Source organism: Pollicipes pollicipes, unplaced genomic scaffold (assembly GCF_011947565.3).
Source record: "Pollicipes pollicipes isolate AB1234 unplaced genomic scaffold, Ppol_2.1 Scaffold_7261;HRSCAF=8764_pilon_pilon_pilon, whole genome shotgun sequence".
In the NCBI taxonomy this organism is placed as follows: domain Eukaryota; kingdom Metazoa; phylum Arthropoda; class Thecostraca; order Pollicipedomorpha; family Pollicipedidae; genus Pollicipes; species Pollicipes pollicipes.
In genome coordinates this window covers 4,669,922-4,691,602 of record NW_023597054.1, presented here as the reverse complement: position 1 = coordinate 4,691,602, position 21,681 = coordinate 4,669,922, and the positions used below count along the sequence as shown (strand labels likewise).

General features: G+C 52.7%; 1 protein-coding gene across 1 annotated transcript in view; it reads right to left on the bottom strand.

The window, feature by feature from the left end:
* The window catches only part of LOC119112676 (apolipoprotein B-100), a 47,332-nt gene extending 27,920 nt beyond the window's left edge, over positions 1-19,412 (bottom strand). The window contains exons 1-5 of the mRNA XM_037236921.1: positions 19,267-19,412; positions 12,533-12,704; positions 10,587-10,634; positions 1,553-1,707; positions 846-928 (exon numbers count right to left, since the gene is read on the bottom strand). Coding sequence (XP_037092816.1) covers positions 846-928; positions 1,553-1,707; positions 10,587-10,634; positions 12,533-12,590 — 344 coding nt within the window. The 5' untranslated portion in view covers positions 12,591-12,704; positions 19,267-19,412. The remainder of the gene's footprint in view (positions 1-845; positions 929-1,552; positions 1,708-10,586; positions 10,635-12,532; positions 12,705-19,266) is intronic.
* Between the last annotated feature and the right edge of the window lie 2,269 nt (positions 19,413-21,681).

The window sequence follows — 21,681 nt, the reverse complement described above, 5'->3', positions numbered from 1 at the left end:
GCTTGATGGAAAATCATCAATTCGATGATGATGCTGATGACTTATGATGACGGCGACGCACGGAGCGAACCGTCTTCTTCTTTGTAACTCTAACCTTCGTCCTTGTTCTTTGTCCAGATTGTTTCTCCTTGTGAACGCGAAAATTCCTACACAGAGGTTGCTACAGACCCGTACCCTCAGCTTACCCCGATGTCAACTCACAGGCAATCATCATAATCAGATCGTGACTAATGGAAAGACAATTGTGTTGACAGGCTCGATGGCACACCACGCACTTCTGCCATGCCCTGGTATGTCACTGACATTCCGCTTGGTTGGATGGCCTTGAATGGCGGCGGGATATTCACGACAGGAAATACTGTACAGTACTCGTTGGATCCCTGCCGCTTGCCCACCTCGTTTCCGCGGGCTATGCTTCCATACGTCCATCTATACGTACCTTACCAGCATTTTGAAAGTATTAAATTGACGGAAATGCAATACTGCTGTCCTTTCATCTTCACTTTCGCCCGCATTTGAGTACAACCAAAAGACATTTACCGTAAGTCGTCTCACTAGCTGTTTTCAAATACGTCTTTCGCGCCCAGAAACCGTTCATCACATGACCAGGAACACGAGAATGTGACTGTCCCAGAAAGCGCCCAGAAAGGCCACAGACGACGCTGCCGGCCGCTACGCCCGTAGAGAGCGCCCAGAAAGGCCACAGACGACGCTGCCGGCCACCACGCCCGCAGAGAGCGCCCAGAAAGGCCACAGACGACGCTGCCGGCCGCTTCGTCCGCAGAGAGCGCCCAGAAAGGCCGCAGACGACGCTGCCGGCCGTTACGTCCGCAGAGAGCACCCACCTTTTCAGGAGCCGGTTGAAGCTGTGCTGGCGCGCCGCCTTGTCGGCGTGTGTCGTCCGGTCATCCAGACTGCACATAGACAGCTGAAACGGCAGAAAATACGGCCGTCACTAGCCTCACACGGACACCTCATCCGGCCTCATGACCAAGGTGCCTGCCGGCTCTTCTCCCTCGGTGTACGGATTGGGAGGACTTATGTCCGCAAAACTATGCCAGGTGACGACGGGCAGTGGGTTCAAGGGCAAGGAATGCCTCAGTTGGTCAGCCCTTGCACACAAGTTCACCGGGTTCGGAAGCCGTATCCCTAAGGAAGGACTGTCCCCCTACCATCGCCCTCTTTCACCGTCCATGCCGTCCACACACACACACGTACACGCGCACGCGCACGCACACGCACACGCACAGCACACGCAACGCACACGCACACGCACACGCACACGCACACGCACACGCACACGCACACGCACACGCACACGCACACGCACACGCACACGCACACGCACACGCACACGCACACGCACACGCACACGCACACGCACACGCACACGCACACGCACACGCACACGCACACGCACACGCACACGCACGCACACACACACACACACACACACACACACACACACACACACACACACACACACACACATCTCGTTCTGACGTCCCGTCCGCGCGGGGCGGCGCCGCCACCTCCAGCGGCATCGGCTCACCTGCAGCGAGTGGTAACAGGGCTGCTCGCCGTTGATGACGACCACGCACGTGAAAGAGAAGCCGGCCGCCGAGGTATGGCCAGCGACCGAGTGCAGCAACTCCACCGTCCCATTGTACACATACTGGTAGTTGTTGGCCGGGTCCAGGTACTCGTCTGCGGGCCAGGGTGCACCACATTATCGTCCGGCCGCTGCATGCGTTGCGTCGGCCGGCGATGGCGGCGGCAGTGGCGGTAGCGGTCGGCTCCGGCCAGGACGCCAGCCGGTCAGGAGCACGCCGCCGCTCCGCCGCCACAATAGCGCGGCAGCGCTGCCAGCGGCGCGCTGCCGGCCGCGCGTGTCACCGTGCGCAGAGCCTTTTTTGGACCCTGCCGCTCGCAGGCGGCCTGGACCGGCCTACCTGCCCGGACGCGGCAGAGCACGAGAACCCAGCGATAATATCGCTGAGAGGAGCAGTGCTGGCGGGAATTTGGAGAACTCTAGTAAGCTGCACCAGGAAATGGGCTTACCTCCTTCGTGACCAGATGTCGTCGGCATGATACGCACGGTGTCTAACATACCTGCTTTATGACAACCGGTCCCCAAAGGTGCACCGAAACCGGCTGCATCATAAAAACATTGCGCATTTCTCGTGAATTTCCTACGAACACCATTTCAGCATAAAACACGCCAGCGAAAGGCTCTTGCACCGAAATACCGGCCAGCTCAGTCCCGTCAGGGGCCGCCTGGCAGGGGAAGCCGTCATCAAACACAGAAAGATCCAAACATCGTGACCTCTATTCTTTCGTCTTCGTGTGTTTTCGACAGAGCGTCAATGTCCCGCTTCCCTTTATTCCCACATCATGGTGCAGCAAACTGCATCCAGTCAAGGCATGCAAAAGATCAAAATTCACGGATATGACCACTGTAAGGATCGAGAGTATACATTTTCTACGAGGCCAGGAAGAATCGGCCCAAGCGGTCAATGTCGGCCATTCGCTGGGAGCCGGATGGCAGATATTCTAGTTAACTTTACGAATGATGCACGGCAGACGCGCAGGATCCTTAGGAATGTTGGGTCGGTCTGAGACTGCTCCGGCACGGGATCTCAAATTTATGCAGGCAAACGAAGCTGGCATGCAGCTCGTAATGCGAGGGAAATGCATGGCACGAGTTAGTAGACAAATGCTTCCTTGTTTTATAGCAAGGCATCCACTTAATGGCCGTTTTATAAGGTAAGTTTTCGAAGCAGAAGACATCACGGACAACTCCACGGTCTTTGTGCTTACTGATCAGCACGAATGTGTATGGTATGCGCTGCCATCACATACCACCTATGTCGGCCAACTACATTTGAATGGACGCCAAATCATGCTGTGATCATCGACCACCACCAAACGTGCAACCCGAATGTTGTGTGCAAATTACATGCGCACCTCCCCAGTGGCTATAAACAGCATGCAAAAGGCAGAGCGGCTGATAAAATTCCTGGGATGCCATCCGCCTAGCGATCAAGCGGGGCGGGCCAGGGCCGCGCTTCAGACCAAACAATCTGAGATAAACAACCCACAACTGCCCTAGCACGCTCCAAACGTCACCAATCAGGGGAAAAGGGCGTCGCAAAACCCCTGCTGTACAGAGCACACACCACACCAGGCGTATGCAGCATGGGAGCGTTGGGGTCTGCCCCGTCCCGACCCCCGGAGGCCGCCTGGCAGACCTGCTGCAGGCCAGCAGCTGCCGGGCATCATCGGCTGATGTGACGAGGAGCGCTGCCGTCGACCGCTGACAGGTCCATACAGCGACAGAGCCGCCGGAGCGGGGACCCACGCACCGGCGGGCGCACGGGCCACGGCCCGCCGCCAGTGGGCCGCATACTGAGGATCTGGGCCGCGCCACTACCAGTGGGCCGCATACCGGGGATCTGGGCCGCGCCGCCGCCAGTGGGCCGCATACCGGGGATCTGGGCCGCGCCGCCGCCAGTGGGCCGCATACCGGGGATCTGGGCCGCGCCGCCGCCAGTGGGCCGCATACTGAGGATCTGGGCCGCGCCGCCGCCAGTGGGCCGCATACCGGGGATCTGGGCCGCGCCGCCGCCAGTGGGCCGCATACCGGGGATCTGGGCCGCGCCGCCGCCAGTGGGCCGCATACCGGGGATCTGGGCCGCGCCGCCGCCAGTGGGCCGCATACCAGGGATCTGGGCCGCGCCACCACCAGTGGGCCGCATACCAGGGATCTGGGCCGCGCCGCCGCCAGCGGGCCGCATACCGGGGATCTGGGCCGCGCCGCCGCCAGTGGGCCGCATACCGGGGATCTGGGCCGCGCCGCCGCCAGTGGGCCGCATACCGGGGATCTGGGCCGCGCCGCCGCCAGTGGGCCGCATACCGGGGATCTGGGCCGCGCCGCCGCCAGTGGGCCGCATACCAGGGATCTGGGCCGCGCCACCACCAGTGGGCCGCATACCAGGGATCTGGGCCGCGCCGCCGCCAGCGGGCCGCATACCGGGGATCTGGGCCGCGCCGCCGCCAGTGGGCCGCATACCGGGGATCTGGGCCGCGCCGCCGCCAGTGGGCCGCATACCGGGGATCTGGGCCGCGCCGCCGCCAGTGGGCCGCATACCAGGGATCTGGGCCGCGCCGCCACCAGCGGCCGCAGGGTGGGTCAGGGCCCCACACTTCGCCCAGCCGCCCAGAGTCCCAGTGTCTAGGGCTCAGGTGACCTGCTACCTACAGTCAGAGTGTCTGCAGGACTCAGCCCCAAAGTGAACACAGTCAGGGGGTGGAGGCACCACTCCGAAGTTCTACGCTCTCGTGTACCCGGACAGTCGCAGACTTGCAGCAGCGCCGTACAACCGTCACCAAAAGTGAAGAAGGCAAACTTAATTTCAATTTTCAACTCAGGCACTTCCATGCATCACCAATGAGTTACACTTTCACAAAAGGGCACCGTGGCAGAGGGAAAGAGGAACGAGGGCAGACAGAGCGCAGAGGGTCTCTCATGCCATTGCCCTCTCACAGCCCGCGTGAGACCGAGGGAGGACGCACATACTCGAGATTAGTGCGTTTAAGCTGTCTCTTTGCATTGGACGCCCCTGCTGCAGTGTCTGAGCCCCCTCCCCCCCGAAGGCGCAGCCTCTCGTCAGCATCCGGGGTGGTTCTCTGCTTGCGCCGCGGATGTCCTGATCAGTCGCAAACAGTCACAAAAACCGTCTGGGGCGTCGCGCAACAGCCGGCCGCCAGCTGACCGCGTCGGGGCGGACAAAGAGGCGGCCGGCGGCGGCACGCATCCGCCCCCGCACAGCGGGTACGGCCCTCAGATCGGCCCAGTCGGATGCCGCACCGCTCCGATTCATCTGGGAGTCGTTTCAGCATACATTTCTCGCCTGCTGTTTTTGTCGCCATTCCGAGGTGATGCTGCAGCGCCTTGTGATCTCCAGACTTGACATGGCTCCCGATTCACCCCCGAAAACGCCTCCACCCGTCAGCGTCGCTAAGCCAGAACTCACGTCGCTCGGGGCAGAGCTTGCGACAATTCTACAGCTCCCGGGCAGAGACGGGAACCAGACACCTTCGGAGTGTCGTTAAGACGGGCACCAGACACCTTCGGAGCGTCGTTAAGACGGGCACCAGACACCTTCGGAGCGTCGTTAAGACGGGCACCAGACACCTTCGGAGTGTCGTTAAGATAGGCACCAGACACCTTCGGAGTGTCGTTAAGACGGGCACCAGACACCTCCGGAGTGTCTTTAAGACGGGCACCAGACACCTTCGGAGTGTCGTTAAGCATTTATGAAAAGAGCGAAAGTTTGATGCATCACAGCTTAAGTTGCCCGGCACACGCATGGGCAGGTGTGTTCTTGGCTGCAATGTCCCGACCTCCCCTCGATGAAAGGGATGAGGATGCTCGTCCACAAACGTGATGTGATCGTCGGTGTGAAGTGAAGGCCAGGACGTCAATATCGCCAGGGAGTCCGTGTTTGCGCTCAGTTCGGCTGCTCGTCTGGCATACGTGCGCTCGGTGCCTTGGCACGGCGAACAAAGGTTCCCTTTGATCTTTCTATGAAAGGCAAGGTCCACACGTATGTGAGCACTTCTAGATCCTGGAGCTTCGCTGCCTTGTGTGCAGGATCCCGGTATGACGTCACAGAGAAGCAGTCGTCACCAGCCGCGCGCGCGCTTGCGGAATGAGCTGGCTGGCCGGGCTCCGTGCCGCCGCGGTCCCGCCAGACGGCTCAGCTCTGGCCCCACCCTGCGTCAGCTGCCCGTGTCAGGCCAAGTCCCAATACGGCCTCACCGCTTATGGAGAAAGGCTTTTCCACTATTCGCGTACAACTGGAAAACCCGTGGAGACTGTTGGTGGCGGCCTTTCAAAGCCAGCGCGACGGCGTGAACCTCGTTCGACAGGTAAGCCGTTTAACGGCGAATAAGCACGCAGGCGTGACAACTACAAGTATGCCCAAAACAGCATCGCTCTCCATCTCACTTCCTACAGAGCTCATACCAAAATATTGAGCATTCAGCATGGCACACGGGCTGACCAAACAGGATCTCTCTGTATCCGTTCCGGTCACTGGATGAACGGCAGCGTCAGCCAGAGCGTGTAGAACGCGGACCACGCGGACGTGCCGCCGTAGATGACACAAATGTTCGTGAGCGTCTCGCACTTTCCCGATATCTCGGCGAATGGTATGCTGGGCGTCGCTAGCTGACTCATGCCTCAGTCAAGACCGCACATTCCTCCAATGTTTCTCCCCAGGTAGGTCGCACTTTACGTGCTGGATAGTGCATTTTGCCATGGCTCATTCTTGATTCCCTATTATTGAGGTAAACCATAACCGAAGTGCCTACGCTCCAGTTTAGTTTTGTAATTCAAGCTAGGATTTTGCATTCGGTCCAGTGCCCCTCGTTTCCTTGCTGTTTTTGTGCCGTCAGCTTCCACTCCGACATATCCCGTGACATGCCACGAGGATGACAATGGCCGTTCTATGTTGGGATAATACATAGCAAGACTGCCGATCGACATTGCTCATTGCATTGCTCCTCTAAGGTCCCTAAGCCATTGCTCGGTCGCGTGCAGCGGGAGACCACAGGCGGTGGGGGGAGGGGGGGGGGGGGATAAATCGGGTCACCGTTATGATCTCTAAATATCATGAAGCGGTGACGGGAAAGTCGGGTATCTGCACGTCTCTGGCCCACCAGCAGCCCCGAATCGCTTTCAGATTTACAATTTCAGGATGCTCATAACATGTTGCAAGTGTTATTCAATCCCCGCCCTGATAAGGCCGGATATTCAATCCCGTAAGATTTTATGATGATATCTCTCCGGCACAACGTGTAATGACGTCTAAACTTTTGCTTTACTCTGGGGCATTCATTGCGCGTGTTTTGACACACAAAAACGTAGCCCTGGCAGTTCTTATTTCTGAGAAGTAGTGACCACACAGGACCACTGCGCGGCGATCCATGGTCGGCGCGAGCGTCCGGGGGAGCCGACAAATCCGCTGATCGCCCGCGGCCCGCAGATGCAGTTTTTTTTTGGGGGGGGAGGGAATGCGACGCACATCGTTACGCCCCAGTATGTAACGCCAAACCAGGGCCCCTGAGCCATGGCGCAACCGAGAGTCGACCCGGGCCCCTCACGCGGGAGACGTGACCACTGACTTATCCATCGCTCCGCCGGTAACCACTGCACGTCCGACGCGCCCAACACTCCGGGCCCCTCACGCGGGAGACGTGACCACTGACTTATCCATCGCTCCACCGGTAACCACTGCACGTCCGACGCGCCCAACACTCCGGGCCCCTCACGCGGGAGACGTGACCACTGACATCGCTCCACCGGCAACCACTGCACGTCCGACGCGCCCAACGCTCGGCCACTGCGCCGCCTCCGGTACGACACCGTTACATTAACCAGGCCCCACATCACACATGTATCCTCAGAAGACACCAAACTACATATCACTGTGCTAACAATTAAACAAGGAATGCGTTTGTTATAGCTGCATGTTTCTACGCGGCATGATTTCGTCAAAAAAGTGCATAAAGGTGAAATAGTTGTCATTTCAAGAAAAACGCCTTTGACTTGTCCTAGTGGGGTCAATTATTGATCTCCAACATAAGTCCTTACAAATCGCGAGATGTTGAGACCAATCCATTGTTGTATTTTTCCGCGCGGTTCTGTCTGTCTTAGTCTTGAAACGGTAGATGAAGTACCGACTAACGCTCCCCATCGATCCGTTCCGTGTCATAAAAAACGGCAAATCAAGGAGAGAGTTAAAATGTACATAGCAAGGGTGCCAGCGCCGTCGAGGGAGGGGGCGGCTAATTTGTTCTTGTGCCGTTGTACTATTGAATACATTCGTAGTCCACTGAGAGGAAATATGAGCTTAGTTATGTACATATATGTATATATATATATATATATATATATATATATATATATATATATATTAAGATTATGTCGATTCGTCACACTAGCACCGACAACGGCACCTTGCGAGGCCAATATCGCTTGTTATGCATTCTCCCAAGCATCAGACACAGCACACCACCTGATGCCAATTTGACGCCCGGGCAGACCAATTTTTGATCACACACACTTCATACCTACTTCATATGATGTGTTATTTGTGCTAAAACAGCAAGGCAAGCAAGATAGATATCCCGTTGCCACAAATGGACGCCCAGTACTATCGCACGACCGGCTGCTGCACCTCCGGGATCAAACCCGCCCCTGAATGCTAACAAAACTTCAGTTTGCCCAAACATGTCAGCGGATTGCTTAGCACACGCTCCGGTGGGGGAGGGCAATTTGATTCCCCCCCCCCCCCCCCCGTCGCCCCAGAGGTTTTTCCGGAATGGTTTCCGAACGGCGCGACGTAACCACGCCAAATGTTGATAGGTGTGGAATATTGAGTACCAAATCGTTTGGTATCACAACTCCAGATGTACCTTGTAGGGTCGCTGACCTACGGCAGGTCACAGTCAGGCCAAGGATTCAGTTAAGACAATTTGTAGAGAATCGTTCAATCTGATGCGACGACGGTGTGTTCGGCGAAACCATACATCTCTGAGATAGTTTCTTAGAGAACACAACAATTAAATGAACAAATCCCATTGACCTAAGGTCATGTATAAATGTCAGACCAAGGTCAAAACCAACCTGCCATATCACCCTAGACCTTGCTATGTGTGGTAGTTTTTGGTGCTCATTTCAAATTTATTGATAACAGGAACCCTATTGTATTTCTTCTATGGACTTAACACACGTCAGAAGAGGTCATTAACCTAAAAAGACACAGATTAACATGCTGCTTTTGGGAGCATGCTACCAGCGTAACCTTCGACGCGCATCTAAATGCAAAGCTCACAGCAGTCTTGCATGATTTGGATCACCATGATTGCATGATTTGGATCACCATGATTCGTCAAAGGTCAAACAAGGCACTGGACTTACATGAGCGCCAGTGACCTTTTGCTTAGTACAGGTATCTGGGTTCTGGGAGCACTTTGGACACCCTGTGGATTAGGCGTCTCTAGTTCCCTTGGTTTTTGAGACCTCCGGGGGCAAAATGACCCACCCCCACCCCACCCGAGCGAAGGGTATTCAACCGATCACCCGGGCGCGTGATAAGGCAGCACATACTCCGCAATTTGCAGCAGGCCACGGGATTGGCTGACTTTTGCACGCAGCCACCATGAAACAAAATGATGACGTGGCCCTCGATTGTTGTCAGTTTTAGATGCATTTATTTTAGCCGGAAACGATTAAGACTGGTCGGAAAAGCCGATTGCTGTTGCTATGAGACACCGGTTAAGCAAACACAAATGATACACAGATTAGTTAAAGCACATTATAAATTGCTCTTGCGATAAAAATTAAGCTCCTTTTCGACAATTTCCGGTAGTGAGCCTGACCACAATCGGTAACTGGTGGATACGAAACCAACACCTTGGCGAACTTGTCTTCCTGCGTCGTCCCTTCCCTTTTATGGAGCACCAGCGACTGCATTGGCCATGCTGGCACTCAGGAGCCACGGCGCCACCGGGATTCCAGCCCGGGCTTCCCGCGTGCCATTCCGGCGCACCACTCGGCCATTACGCCCCCGACCTGTCTTCCTAAAACAGGGTCATAAATAAAAACTAAATGCAAACTTTTACGCCATGTTACGTGTTTATGCCACGTCACAGAAATATGCAATGCATACCATGAAGAAGCTTCTCGCGCCCACCTTGTTGGAAAAAGATTGCATATCATCGGAGGGCGGGACACAGGGTCGGCTCTTCTCGTACCCAACCTCCCACAACCAGGCTTCCAAAGCATTGAAGCCGCGGCTGATCAAAACAGGGCATCAAGACCAAGTGTGAGCTAGCTGCACAAGTTCAACCACATCCCCATTCTGTCCACTGATGAGGCCCCGCAATCCGGACAAATCTTCTTTTCTATTCTTTTCTCCGTACTAGCTGTCTGAGCGGCAACACTAAAACCTCCCGACTGGCATGGTACGATGAAATAGCGGTCCACACCACTGGGGCTGGGAGCCGGTGAGGCAGTCCAGCCAGACTTGGGTGCAAACAGATCACTCCAGCCAGATGTGGGTGAAAACATATCACCCCAGCCAGACGTGAGTCTGACTGGGGTGATATGTTTCAGAGAGCAGAACACTCCAGCCAAACGTGGGTGAAAACATATCACCCCAGCCAGACGTGAGTCTGACTGGGGCGATATGTTTCAGAGAGCAGAACACTCCAGCCAGATGTGGGTGAGAGCAGATCACTCCAGCCAGATGTGGGTGAGAGCAGATCACTCCAGCCAGACGTGGGTGAGAGCGGATCACTCCAGCCAGACGTGGGTGAGAGCAGACCACTCCAGCCAGACACAGGCGAGAGCAGAACACCCCCCACCAGACGTGGGTGAGAGCAGACCACCCCAGCAAGACGTAGGTGAGACCCGACCACCCCTGCCAGACACAGGTGAGAGCAGACCACCCCAGCAAGACGTGGGTGAGAGCAGACCACCCCAGCCGCGACCGCACACCGTGCCGGTCACTCACCCGCCAGATTGCACGGCCCGTCGTCCGCTGCGGCAGAGCTGACCAGTCCTGGAATGAAGCGGACGCTGCCGTCAGGACCGTCGGTGCCCTCCGCCGCGCCAAGCTCCACAAGCGCGCGCGCGGCGATGGGAGACGGATAGACAGATAAGTTGATCAACAGGCAGATATACACAATAAGGGATAACAGACATACGTTTCCACACTTTCACACCACGGATCGAATGCTCTCTGGTGTTCGTATTCCCCGAACTGGTCCCGACAGCCGTAGTGGAGGACACACCGCTGTGGTGACCACAGAGCACAAGTCTGGGCGGGGAGGCCCCGCCTGGCAGCCCCGCCCGGTCACCCCAGTGACACGGCCCGTGCGTGAGATGTCTAAGAAGCGCAGGAGTGCCGCGTCCACGACACTGGTCACGCGCACGTACTCCCACCTTGTTCCAGCGAGCTCAACCGCAATACATGGTATTCAGCCCCCCCCCTCCTCCTTTCTCGGCGCGAGCTACCACGTCCCTATCCCCCATCCCTCCTCTTTCATTCTACATCCGTTCCAGGCGGTCACACAGTTTTCAGTCTGCATACAGAGCATGACACGATCATGAGCCAGGAAATGACCAATGAATGCCGGCCTGCGCTGTACAGTCCTGCGCACCGCACTAGAAACGACCAATTGCCTCCTGCACGCGGAGGTGGCGCTCTATATCCCATCTCCGGTATAATGACGCGCTCCCTCCGCCGCCAGGTCCTTATTTTTGGCATTGGAGACATTCGCTTCATGGACTGAACACCATCATATCGAAATCGGGGGAGCCTCGGGCAGTCCCTGCCGCCGCACGGCCTCCGCGGGAAGAAGTTCGTTAGATAGTGATCAGGTGCAGGAGATAATGGCGGAAATGGGCTCCGAAAAAACCTCAGCCGCGCGCAGCCGACATTACGCCACGCGCAAGACCGAGTGTGCGTGACTTGGCGCGCTGACGGGTCGATGTGCTCTCCGACCGAGTCTGCGTGACCTGGCGCGCTGACGGGTCGATGTGCTCTCCGGCCGGGCCGGCACGCGGTCGCAGCTGCCGCACGTGCAGCCGGGACAGCGCGACGGGCAATGCTGTTCTGACGTCTGCTGAGGACGGCCTGGCGCCCGCCGGCCGCTGGGGATGGTCTGGTGCCCGCCGGTCGCTGGGGACGCTCTGGCGTCCGACGTCCGCTGGGGATGGTGTGGCGTCCCACGTTCGCTGGGGACGCTCTGGCGTGCCACGTGCGCTGGGGATGGTCTGGCGTCCGACGTCCGCTGGGGATGGTGTGGCGTCCGACGTCCGCTGGGGATGGTGTGGCGTCCGACGTCCGCTGGGGATGGTCTGGCGCCCGCAAACCGCTGGGGATGGTCTGGCGCCCGCCGACCGCTGGGGATGGCCTGGCGTCCGACGTCCGCTGGGGATGGTCTGGTGTCCGACGTCCGCTGGGGATGGCGTGGCGTCCGACGTCCGCTGGGGAGGGTCTGGCGTCCGACGTCCGCTGGGGATGGTCTGGCGCCCGCCGGCCGCTGGGGATGGTCTGGCGTCCGACGTCCGCTGGGGTCGCTCTGGTGTCCGACGTCCGCTGGGGATGGTGTGGCGTCCGACGTCCGCTAGGGACGGTCTGGCGTCCGACGTCCGCTGGGGATGGTCTGGTGCCCGCCGGCCGCTCGTCGGCGGCAGGTAAGCTTGACATGTTTTACATACGGCCGCGTCAGTGACACCGCGGGATCTTGGACGTGACCCCCAGCCCCCATTCCGACCTCGATACTGGGGCCCATGGGTAGATACGCCACCATCAGTGGAGCGGATCATCCACCACAGCGAGCGCAATGACACCAGCCTGGTAACAAAGACAGCAATCGAGAGCGTGTGCCGCACATGGCAGTCCTGTGTAGAGGAAGCGCGATCCGGGACTATCCCGCTGCCGGCAGCACCTACCTCCGCTGATGAGCGTCAGCAGCAGCAGGCTCTCGGCTGGAGCGCGGCCGCCCCGCATGGTCCGGCGCGTCTCCGGTGCCCCGCCTCGCGCCCACACACTCCACGGCCGTCACGCGCCGACTGATGGGGCCGGCCAGGCGCGGCTCGGCCGCTGCCACCCGGCGACCGCCCACTGCCGGCCGGCACAAACACACATGTCAGGCGGGCGCCACCGGTTGGGCCGGCGGCCCGCGCCGGCCGCGGCCGCCACAGACGAGCGCCACCCGGTGTCGGCGTCCGCGCCGGTCGCGGCTGACCAGCATCGCAGGAGGCCACCGCCGGGCTGGCCTGCTTCGGGGCCGGCCCACCGACAGCACGCCAAAATCGGGTGCTGTGCTTCATCACAGCAGGGCATGCCACGAAGCTTGACGGGATTAGGTGCTGGTATTCAACGACACTGATCGCACTGGATACACGGCATTATAGAATCGTCATTATGTCACACGATGCTGGTAACGGGCCGTCAATAAATTATGTGACGTTTTGTATGATTGATCCCCCAAACCCATGCAACACTTTGTTACGGTCCGGCATTAAACTTCCCGGTAACAAGTCATACCCATTTTCCGGTGTTATTGTTGTTATCATTATAGTATATCAGTGCAATATGTATGCATTTATTTACGCTGGGTCGTAACGGAGACCTCGCAATAAATGCACGGGGGGGGGGGGGGGCAACACTCAAACCTGTTCTCTGAAAGCAGAATCCTAGTGCGCCGTGTCCGCGCAATAGTTCTTGCATGACATATGACATCATTGCATGCATTTAATCTACATATTCTTGAGCTTCGATCACGATTTTTGTAAATGCTGACCTTTTACATCAATCGTAATGCATGCCAAAATTTGACAAAGGTTCACAGCATTTATCATGGCTGGCACAGCCTTTGCTAGTTCTAACTACATTTGGAACGGAGAATGTCAGGTCTAATTTGATGAAAAATAAGTACCACTATATTCATAAGCAAAATAAGTACCACTATATTCATCTACGACATCCCAGCACGTGTAACATCATCGACGAAATGATTCGATCATTAGAGCCAGTGAACCAAGGCCTCCATTGAGGAATATCCATTGGGCTGAATTGCTTGCCCACAGAAAATAGCCTTAAATGATGTTATACACAGGTGGATATCTCAATGAAGACTCGTTCCACTGTCGGGGGGGGGGGGGGGGATTTCACTCCATGGGGAAGGGGGATTTCACGACGCTGGAGGGGCTCTTCCTCTCCAGTGGGCGTGCTTGAGGTGGGCCTGGAGTAAACGCACGCGTAATGAGCAGTCACACTGGACAATGAGCCGTGATTCTCGCGAAGTAGCGGCAGCCAAGATTCCCCGCCGGTCCGTATCACCATCGCCCGCGCGGGCCCGCGCCCGTCAATCCATAGTCCATATCTCCACGGCCATGAATGACAATATATTCGGAAATCAAGTTCACAGAGCGTTCGGTTCAACTACCAACATGCACAAAAGTTACACAGCAGGATCCAACGGGAACTGGTCCATGCCTCCCTCCCCCCATGGCCCATGTCGGCAAAATCGAGATATTCCCATGCCCTGAAGAAAACATAAGCACCCTTTGACCGTGGGCGGTATGTCTGGAGCATTCCTTGAGGTTTAATGAAGCAAAACCTGATGATCTTTCTTTAAATCAGGACATCCGATTAGATATCTAAAGGCAACATTCCTGATTTGATCCCCTAAAAAGTGACCTATCATGTATGTTGGGCATTGCTGGCCAAACCATGTAAATTAACGGGAAAATAGGGTGCTGTAAATGGTGTATGTTCACAACTACAAATGCCATTTGCTAAATTCAGTCAGCTGGTTTAACAGCGTGAAGTAATTGTCTTGTTCTTAAAGGGAGTGCCCCACCTTTGCATGGGATTTTGAACTGAAGTTGCCATCTTGAAGACCTTTCGATGCAGTTCATGGTCGTGCCCTTTTTAAGACCCAAAACCCTCTGGTTCGTGGGTTACACGCCCGCAAAAGTGGGAAAATGTTTATTGGGAGATTACTTCCGTAACCTTGGTAATGATGTCGTAATAGAAACGTCATACGATCCCCGTTATATTGCAGGCTGTTGTCCGCTAATGGTCAAAGCAGCATGGCCGCTGATACATTCGCAAAAGCGAAGATGATGCAAGCATGATACAATCCGCGGAAGGTGATTGGCTTTTGGTAAGATTTCGCTGCTGAACGCGTGTCGCAAAGGCATGCGTGAGCACTTTCGCGTTGTGCGACACTTATTGTCAACGGATAATTTTTCCATATTTCTAGGCCATTGGTAAATGTTGTAAAAAAGAGCGCCACTGTCTGGAAAAAGTACGGCACACAAAAACGGCACTCTCCCCAATGTTATAAAAAAGAAGACGCAGCAGCCAATCTGTCTTTTTGCTCCCGTCAGCTTTTTTCTACTGGCGCATCTCTTACAGACAGCTCGGTTGGCGCATTGTGCACCGGAGCAAAGAACTTTGCACGGGTTTGTGGGTTAGCAAGGCATTATAGAATTAGGGAAATATTATAGTAATTTAGGTATATATTTTTCAAAATATTTAGCACATGCTGTACAACACATTGAAATCTTGCACAAGAAAAGTAAGACACGCTTTTCTTCTTCAAGATTTAAACTACCTTTTTTAGTTAATTTTAAAAATTATCACCTCTTGAGTTGCATTACCATAAAACCCCACTGGGACGTTGTTTCCAAGGAACCTCACGGTGGAATGCAGTGTTATAACCGAAAACATGTGCGGAAATTGTGAGAAAACCTGCAATTTGATCGTCCCGCGGGCTGTGCAGGTGTGGGACCACACTTATTTGACACCAGAGTGTGAATCAGGCGCTTGAAATGGATGAAATGGAAATGCTGGACTAGAACTGCTACCGCAAAATGTTTGAGGAGCACATCCGTGAAATTGAATACAAATGCAAGACAAGTGAGCCGCAGTGGAAGACAAAACGCCTCAAAGAACTGATAAACATCCGCAATAGGGCGCACAGTCGTCATCAAATGTACAGACTACAAAAACTTAGAGCCAAAATATGCCTAGAAATTACAGCTGCAAAAACGGCATGATACAGGAGACGAATACAAATAATTGCTTTTGACCGAAGAGTGTTGGTACAGACAAGTGGCCACCTTAACCAACGGAAAACCAAAACCATGGAGCCTTGATTTTGCGGGAGCCAATGCCGACAAATCAAAAGCGAAATTAGTAAATCAGTTTTTAGCACGAATATGCACAACGTATGGACCGCTGCGCACAGAAGAGCTTCTCTGCTATCTGCCCGCCAATAACATTCCTGCTGAGATACAGTCGTGGCAAGTTGCCTTTCAACTATCGCAGTTGAGAGAAAATATGGCCGTGCCCACTGGACAACTTCTAGTGCGGCTACTAAAGGAGTTTTCTGTGGAACTGGCCGTACCACTTACTCATATTTTCAACCGGTCATTGCATGAAGGGTGCGTGCCATTGGTGTGGAAGAGAGCAACAATCACCCCTGTGCCAAAGGAAACATCGCCCAAGTTGCCAGGAGATCTGAGACCGCTAAGCCTCACACCGACTTTAAGCAAAGTTTTGGAAAAAATATTGTTCCGCAAATTCTGGCGGATATAAAACCAGGCATAGATAAGTGCCAATACGGAGATATGAAAGATGCCTCAACGTCACACTATTTAATTGGGTTGTTGCATGATTTGCTGACGGAGTTAGACGAAACAGACAAATTATTTTCTATGGTTATGCACGATTTTAAGAAGGGATTTGACATCATCGATTACACAACAGTTATCCAGAACATGCTTGGAATACGACTTGCTCCAGGTATGCAAAGTGGCTTTGCTCATTCTCACAGGACTGACAGCAGCGGGTCAAGATGCCAGATGGAGCAATGAGTCGTTGGAGAACGATAGCATGCGGCACTCCACAAGGCACCTTAGTTGGCACGGTTGCTTTCCTGGCTATGGTTAATGATGCCGCTGCTGATGACATGTCATGGCAAACACGTGGATGGTTTTGTAACCAAAGCATCGAAAGCTCTATATGCGCTCTACATAATGAAGAAGTACCATCCATCACAGGAACAGCTTGTTTGTGTGTATGTTACTTCATCCGGTCATTGCTAGAATATTGTGCACCGGTTTTTCATGCGGGACTCACTGCCAAGCAGGCGCAACACCTTGAGAAAGTGCAGAAAAGAGCCTTGAAAATCATCTTTGGTCATTCGGAAAAGTCCTCGCGCACATCTTGCAACGCTTGGGCATGGAAACCCTCGCTGACAGAAGAGAAAAGCTATGCCTAAGGTTAGGAAAATAAATGCAATCGTCTCCCATCCATAGAGATCTGCTTCCGAGGCAGCGAGTGGCGATCTCCGGCAGAAATATCAGGAGCGCAAAACACTCCAAACGTTTTGCTGTGGTATGCGACTATGCAAATCAAGTATTCCCCATATAACCACTCTTATAAACACATGTATTATCAGCTAAGTAGTATCCTACTTCACATGCGTGTTGTGCACATTGCTATATGAGTTGATGCTCGAAGCCATGCTTATCTCAATGAACCGTTTCTCTCTCGCTCTCTCTTGCTCTCGCTGTCTCCATCTCAGTCTCTGTCTCTGTCTCAGAACCATTTACCAAAAACTAGGGTTGCCTAAGTATACCTAGCAATGACTGTCCATTTCCACTGGGGCAGGGGAGAAAAAGTCACATTACTGAATTAAAACATCTGAGCATCACGAATGATTTTTAGGCAACCTTCCACACATCAGCATGGTTATTAGCCCCAGGCAGGCAGGGATTCAGACAAGATCAGGCCCTGACCTGCTGAGGCTGGGAAACCTGTGACCTCAACTGGGGGCCTGATAACTGACCAGGAGGGAAAGAGGAAATGTAGTAAGTTACTTACTACACACAGCCGTGAAAGTGCCAAAGATAGTTAGCAGGCCTTAAGACAGCTCAATGCTTTGGGTGTCAGAAGACCCTGCGCACCAAAGGTAGCCGGAGAGCCTTAAAACAGGGTACCAACAATAATAAATTCATCCTTAGAATTCACAGGATCCAGAATGCTGTGAAGATGCAAGCCACAGTAAAGGAATTCACTTGAAGGCTTCAGTCTCTGACTTGAGCCACAAGATTGATGTGACCTTCTGGAGAGCCCCTGGAATCTTAAGGACCCACCATGGCTGAATGGATGCACAACATGAATGGTGTCACTGACCATCAAAGCATGCCTCATGTCTAGCTAAGAAACTCTGTGTAGCTTGATGTTGAAGACTATCATGTTTTGATGTAAAATAGTATACATGCAGGACTATCAATAATCATGTCATAAGCCTGATTGCTAATTTTTCCACTTTGCCAAATAGACAAGTTTGTATGAGGACTGAAGTGTGCTTAGTGGGGACATCAATTCACCCCCCCCCCCCCAAAAAAAAGTTTTCCTGAATGATTTCTGAATCCATGGTGGTTGCATGAGAAGGTGATGCAACCATTATGGACACCAACCTGAGGTCTGACCCTGTCTAACCTTATTTGGCCTACAGGTCATGACCTGGCAGCCTCAACAGTTGGCACAAGGAAGTTTGCATACAGGCCAACACACCCTGTAAATTTGGAGTCTCCAGGTCTTAGTTTGTAATGTTTCAGTGGGGTCAAATCGACCTGTCACCTGGGCAAATGGCATCCAACCACATTAAATTAAAAGAATGACACCACTCAGTCTCTTCACAAGGGTCACTGTGAAGCCTCAAGTGTGCTAAAGAATATTCCATGAGATGGATTACCTCACCCTACTCTCCTACCAAAAGATAATTCCCCAAGCTCCAGCTTACTGTTATACTGACATTTGTATTATCTCACTACAATATAAGTCAATGACTTGTTTTTGCTACTACCCTGCAATACAATAATGAGCTAGGTCTTATATCTTGCTTCTCTTACCAGGTCCCCATCTTCTCATTCCAATGGGGTCTAGATCACACAAAACACTGTTAAATAATCACCAAAAATTAACTACTTATCAAACAAAACTCAACTGGATTACAAGGATCAAGACTGCAAATTGCACAGCAGAGTATGTAAAAACACCATTAGAGGAAGTGAGGCCTTTCAGTGGTCAATGAGTACACATGATAGGGTCCTCCTTTGTACAGGACCAACCATCTATGAATTCATGTATTTTGAACTATTTTTCAATTCCACCCATCTGCCTAGCTACACAATGATTGTGCTTGGTTGAACATTCCCCCTGGTTACATTACTTCAAGTGTAATGCACCCAAAAGAAACATCAGTTTGTTCTGTAAGTCCTCTAGAGGTGTAAAGCAAACAATGGGACAAATGATAGCCAGCAAGGAACTTCCTCAGGTTTGAGAGCTTCATAAGTTTCACAAATTTAATAAAATATCAATTTCATCAGAAACCTAAAAAGCCTTCTAAATCTAACACATTCATTTCTCAAATTAAGATTTGAAGCTGATTCACCACAAAAAATCCTAACTATACAGCAAACATTCCTAGCAGTGCCTGCAGACAATACAAAAATGTTCTATGTCTCGAACACAGCATAATTTTGCTGGTGACTAGCACAGCGGGAACACTGCAAAAACCCCATCCCAGTGAAAAGTATATAACCTTGCAGACAAGTCTGCAAGCTTGACAATGCCTTTTACATCTAGCATCCGAACTTACCTATTGACGCTTCAGACAATTCCTCACAACATTCCCCAGGTAACCGTGCTCCAATGTTCCCTCCGTATGTTACTCTCCTCACACTTAAACAGTGTACATGCGGCACTCGCCCAAGTACGACATCCACGCACGAACCTCGCTCTCTTCCCCGCCCCAACACGTGAATCAAACACACGTTCAAGGCCTTATAAAACGGGTAACACTTCCGATGCCTCTCTCTTTTTCTTCCCTTACCGTTAGAGAAACGTCACTGAAGTCAAAATTTCAATGTGTGGCGTTAGGAAGGGGAACAATGTGATATGACATGTATAACAATAAAGGCTTGATCGACCAGGGGACTCCTCCACCGTATCGCCGGAGTAACAGCCGAAAGCCAATGACACCTCGTGGTTTATATATATATATATATATATATATATATATATATATATATATGGACACACCCGTAAACATAAACACACACACATATAACCATGACGATTCATTTTCCAAAATCATTTTTTAAGCAGCGCTATGAAGTCATCCAAGGTCAAGCTCGGTCGACCTATGATCTTTGTGGACAGATTTGCTTTTTGAAGGTTCTTATGTGACGTTAAATGACCTTTAATCTCTCAAAGTTCCCTAATATCGCTGGATGGGTCAATGCTACAACAGCCTTCCCCGCCTCGATCTGGCATGACATATCGCATGGGTACCGAAAGTGTAGGGCTGCGCATCTAGGAAACCAGAGGTACGGGGTTTGATTCTGCGCGGTGCCGACTCTCCCTGCCAGGATAAGAGGCAGGCGACGCCACATAGCCTCAGCATCTGAGTGCGCTGTAAAGTGACATACACGCAAGTAAATCGCATCATGGGTCAAATCTGGCGATGTTCACTATTTTTACTCCAGCAAATCTTTCCTAACCCATATGACGCCAGCATCTGCCTTGTCTTGGCAATCTTAGGTCTTGGCATAACAGGAGGCAGCTATGATTTCTGATTAGATTCATATGACCTGATTGACCTGTCCAATATTACGTTCACCCATATGCAATCACACTCATCCAATGCAGCGTGATGAAAGCTTTACAATGCCGTGTTTGTCGTCGCCATAACTTCTAGTTTCCAACATCTTTCGGGAGGCTCTGAGGCCCCATCGTTGGGCGAATGTGAAAAACTCCTATAAGGTCGAGCCCTGTCATGGTCGGATTTGTCCTTTCCTGTCTTGAACAGAACATATAAGCGTGCGCTGGCCAGGACAGGGCGAGCTTTGCGCTATCTGTTTTCTGTTTTTCATTCTGGCCGCTTTGTCCTCTGTTCTCCACTTTCTGCCCTCTGTACTCAATCCTGGGATTTCTGCCCCCCCCCCCCCCCACCCGAGTCCTCTGTGGTCTGTCCTGTCCCGTCATTGTTATATCTCTGACGTCGGAGTGTACGTCACGGCGGCCTTTACCTACAGTCTATTTTTCAGCGCTGTTGCTAGCATGATGAGTAAGAGGAACGTTTCGTTAAGTTTCGTTTGATGCTCAGAAACCTTGACAAAAAAAATGTCGCATGATCTGAAACGCATGCTGGGAAAAAGTGCATCCATACAAGGTGGTTTGTTCAAAATACATCTCCGAAATACGGAGCCCCTAACGTTCCGGTGTCAACAGTACGTTGTGTCCATGATATCTAAAAATCTAATCGTCTAATCAAAAAATCCAAACAGTAGTTATCCCAGGCAACTTCACCCAGGCATTAATGTAACATATGTGACATGCTTGACGACGTTACAGACAGTGCAGATTATCTTTAAATCATTGAAATCATCAGTGCCCTCAGAGCAACTGAAACTACTATTTCCAAACCAATATCAGACAAGTGTACCAGCGATATTGGCCGCAGAGCTGTGTAACTAGGTGAAACGAAAGAACGTTTCCTTGTCCGTTAGGATCATACCATGCAACTAGAATTTTGAAGGGCATGTCAGTCCAGGCTGAGGTCATATCGGTCCACGCTAACATCATGTCAGTCCAGGCTAAGGTCATGTCAGTTCAGACTAAGGTCATGCCAGTTCAGGCTTAGGCCATGTCAGTTCAGGCTAAGGTCATGTCAGCTCAGGACAAGACCATGTCAGTTCAGGCTTAGGTCAGTTCAGGTTAAGGTCATGTCAGGTCAGGTTTGTTTATCTGATGCAATGGTTCCGCTTCTCCGGTCACAAGAATTTCGCCTCATGTGACGTCCAATGGTAACCTAATGTAGGTAGTCTCGTGTGGTGTGAACGAACCTTGCTGGAGGACAACTCAAACCATGGTCGAGAATCTTATGTTTGTCACGACGCTGGAAGCTACCATGACTTTACCGGCATTTTTTTCATCCCAGTGTTCGCAGGGATAGCAAAGCGAGAAAAAATTTTGGCTAATCAAAACCTTTTCCATCGTATGTCATGGGCTG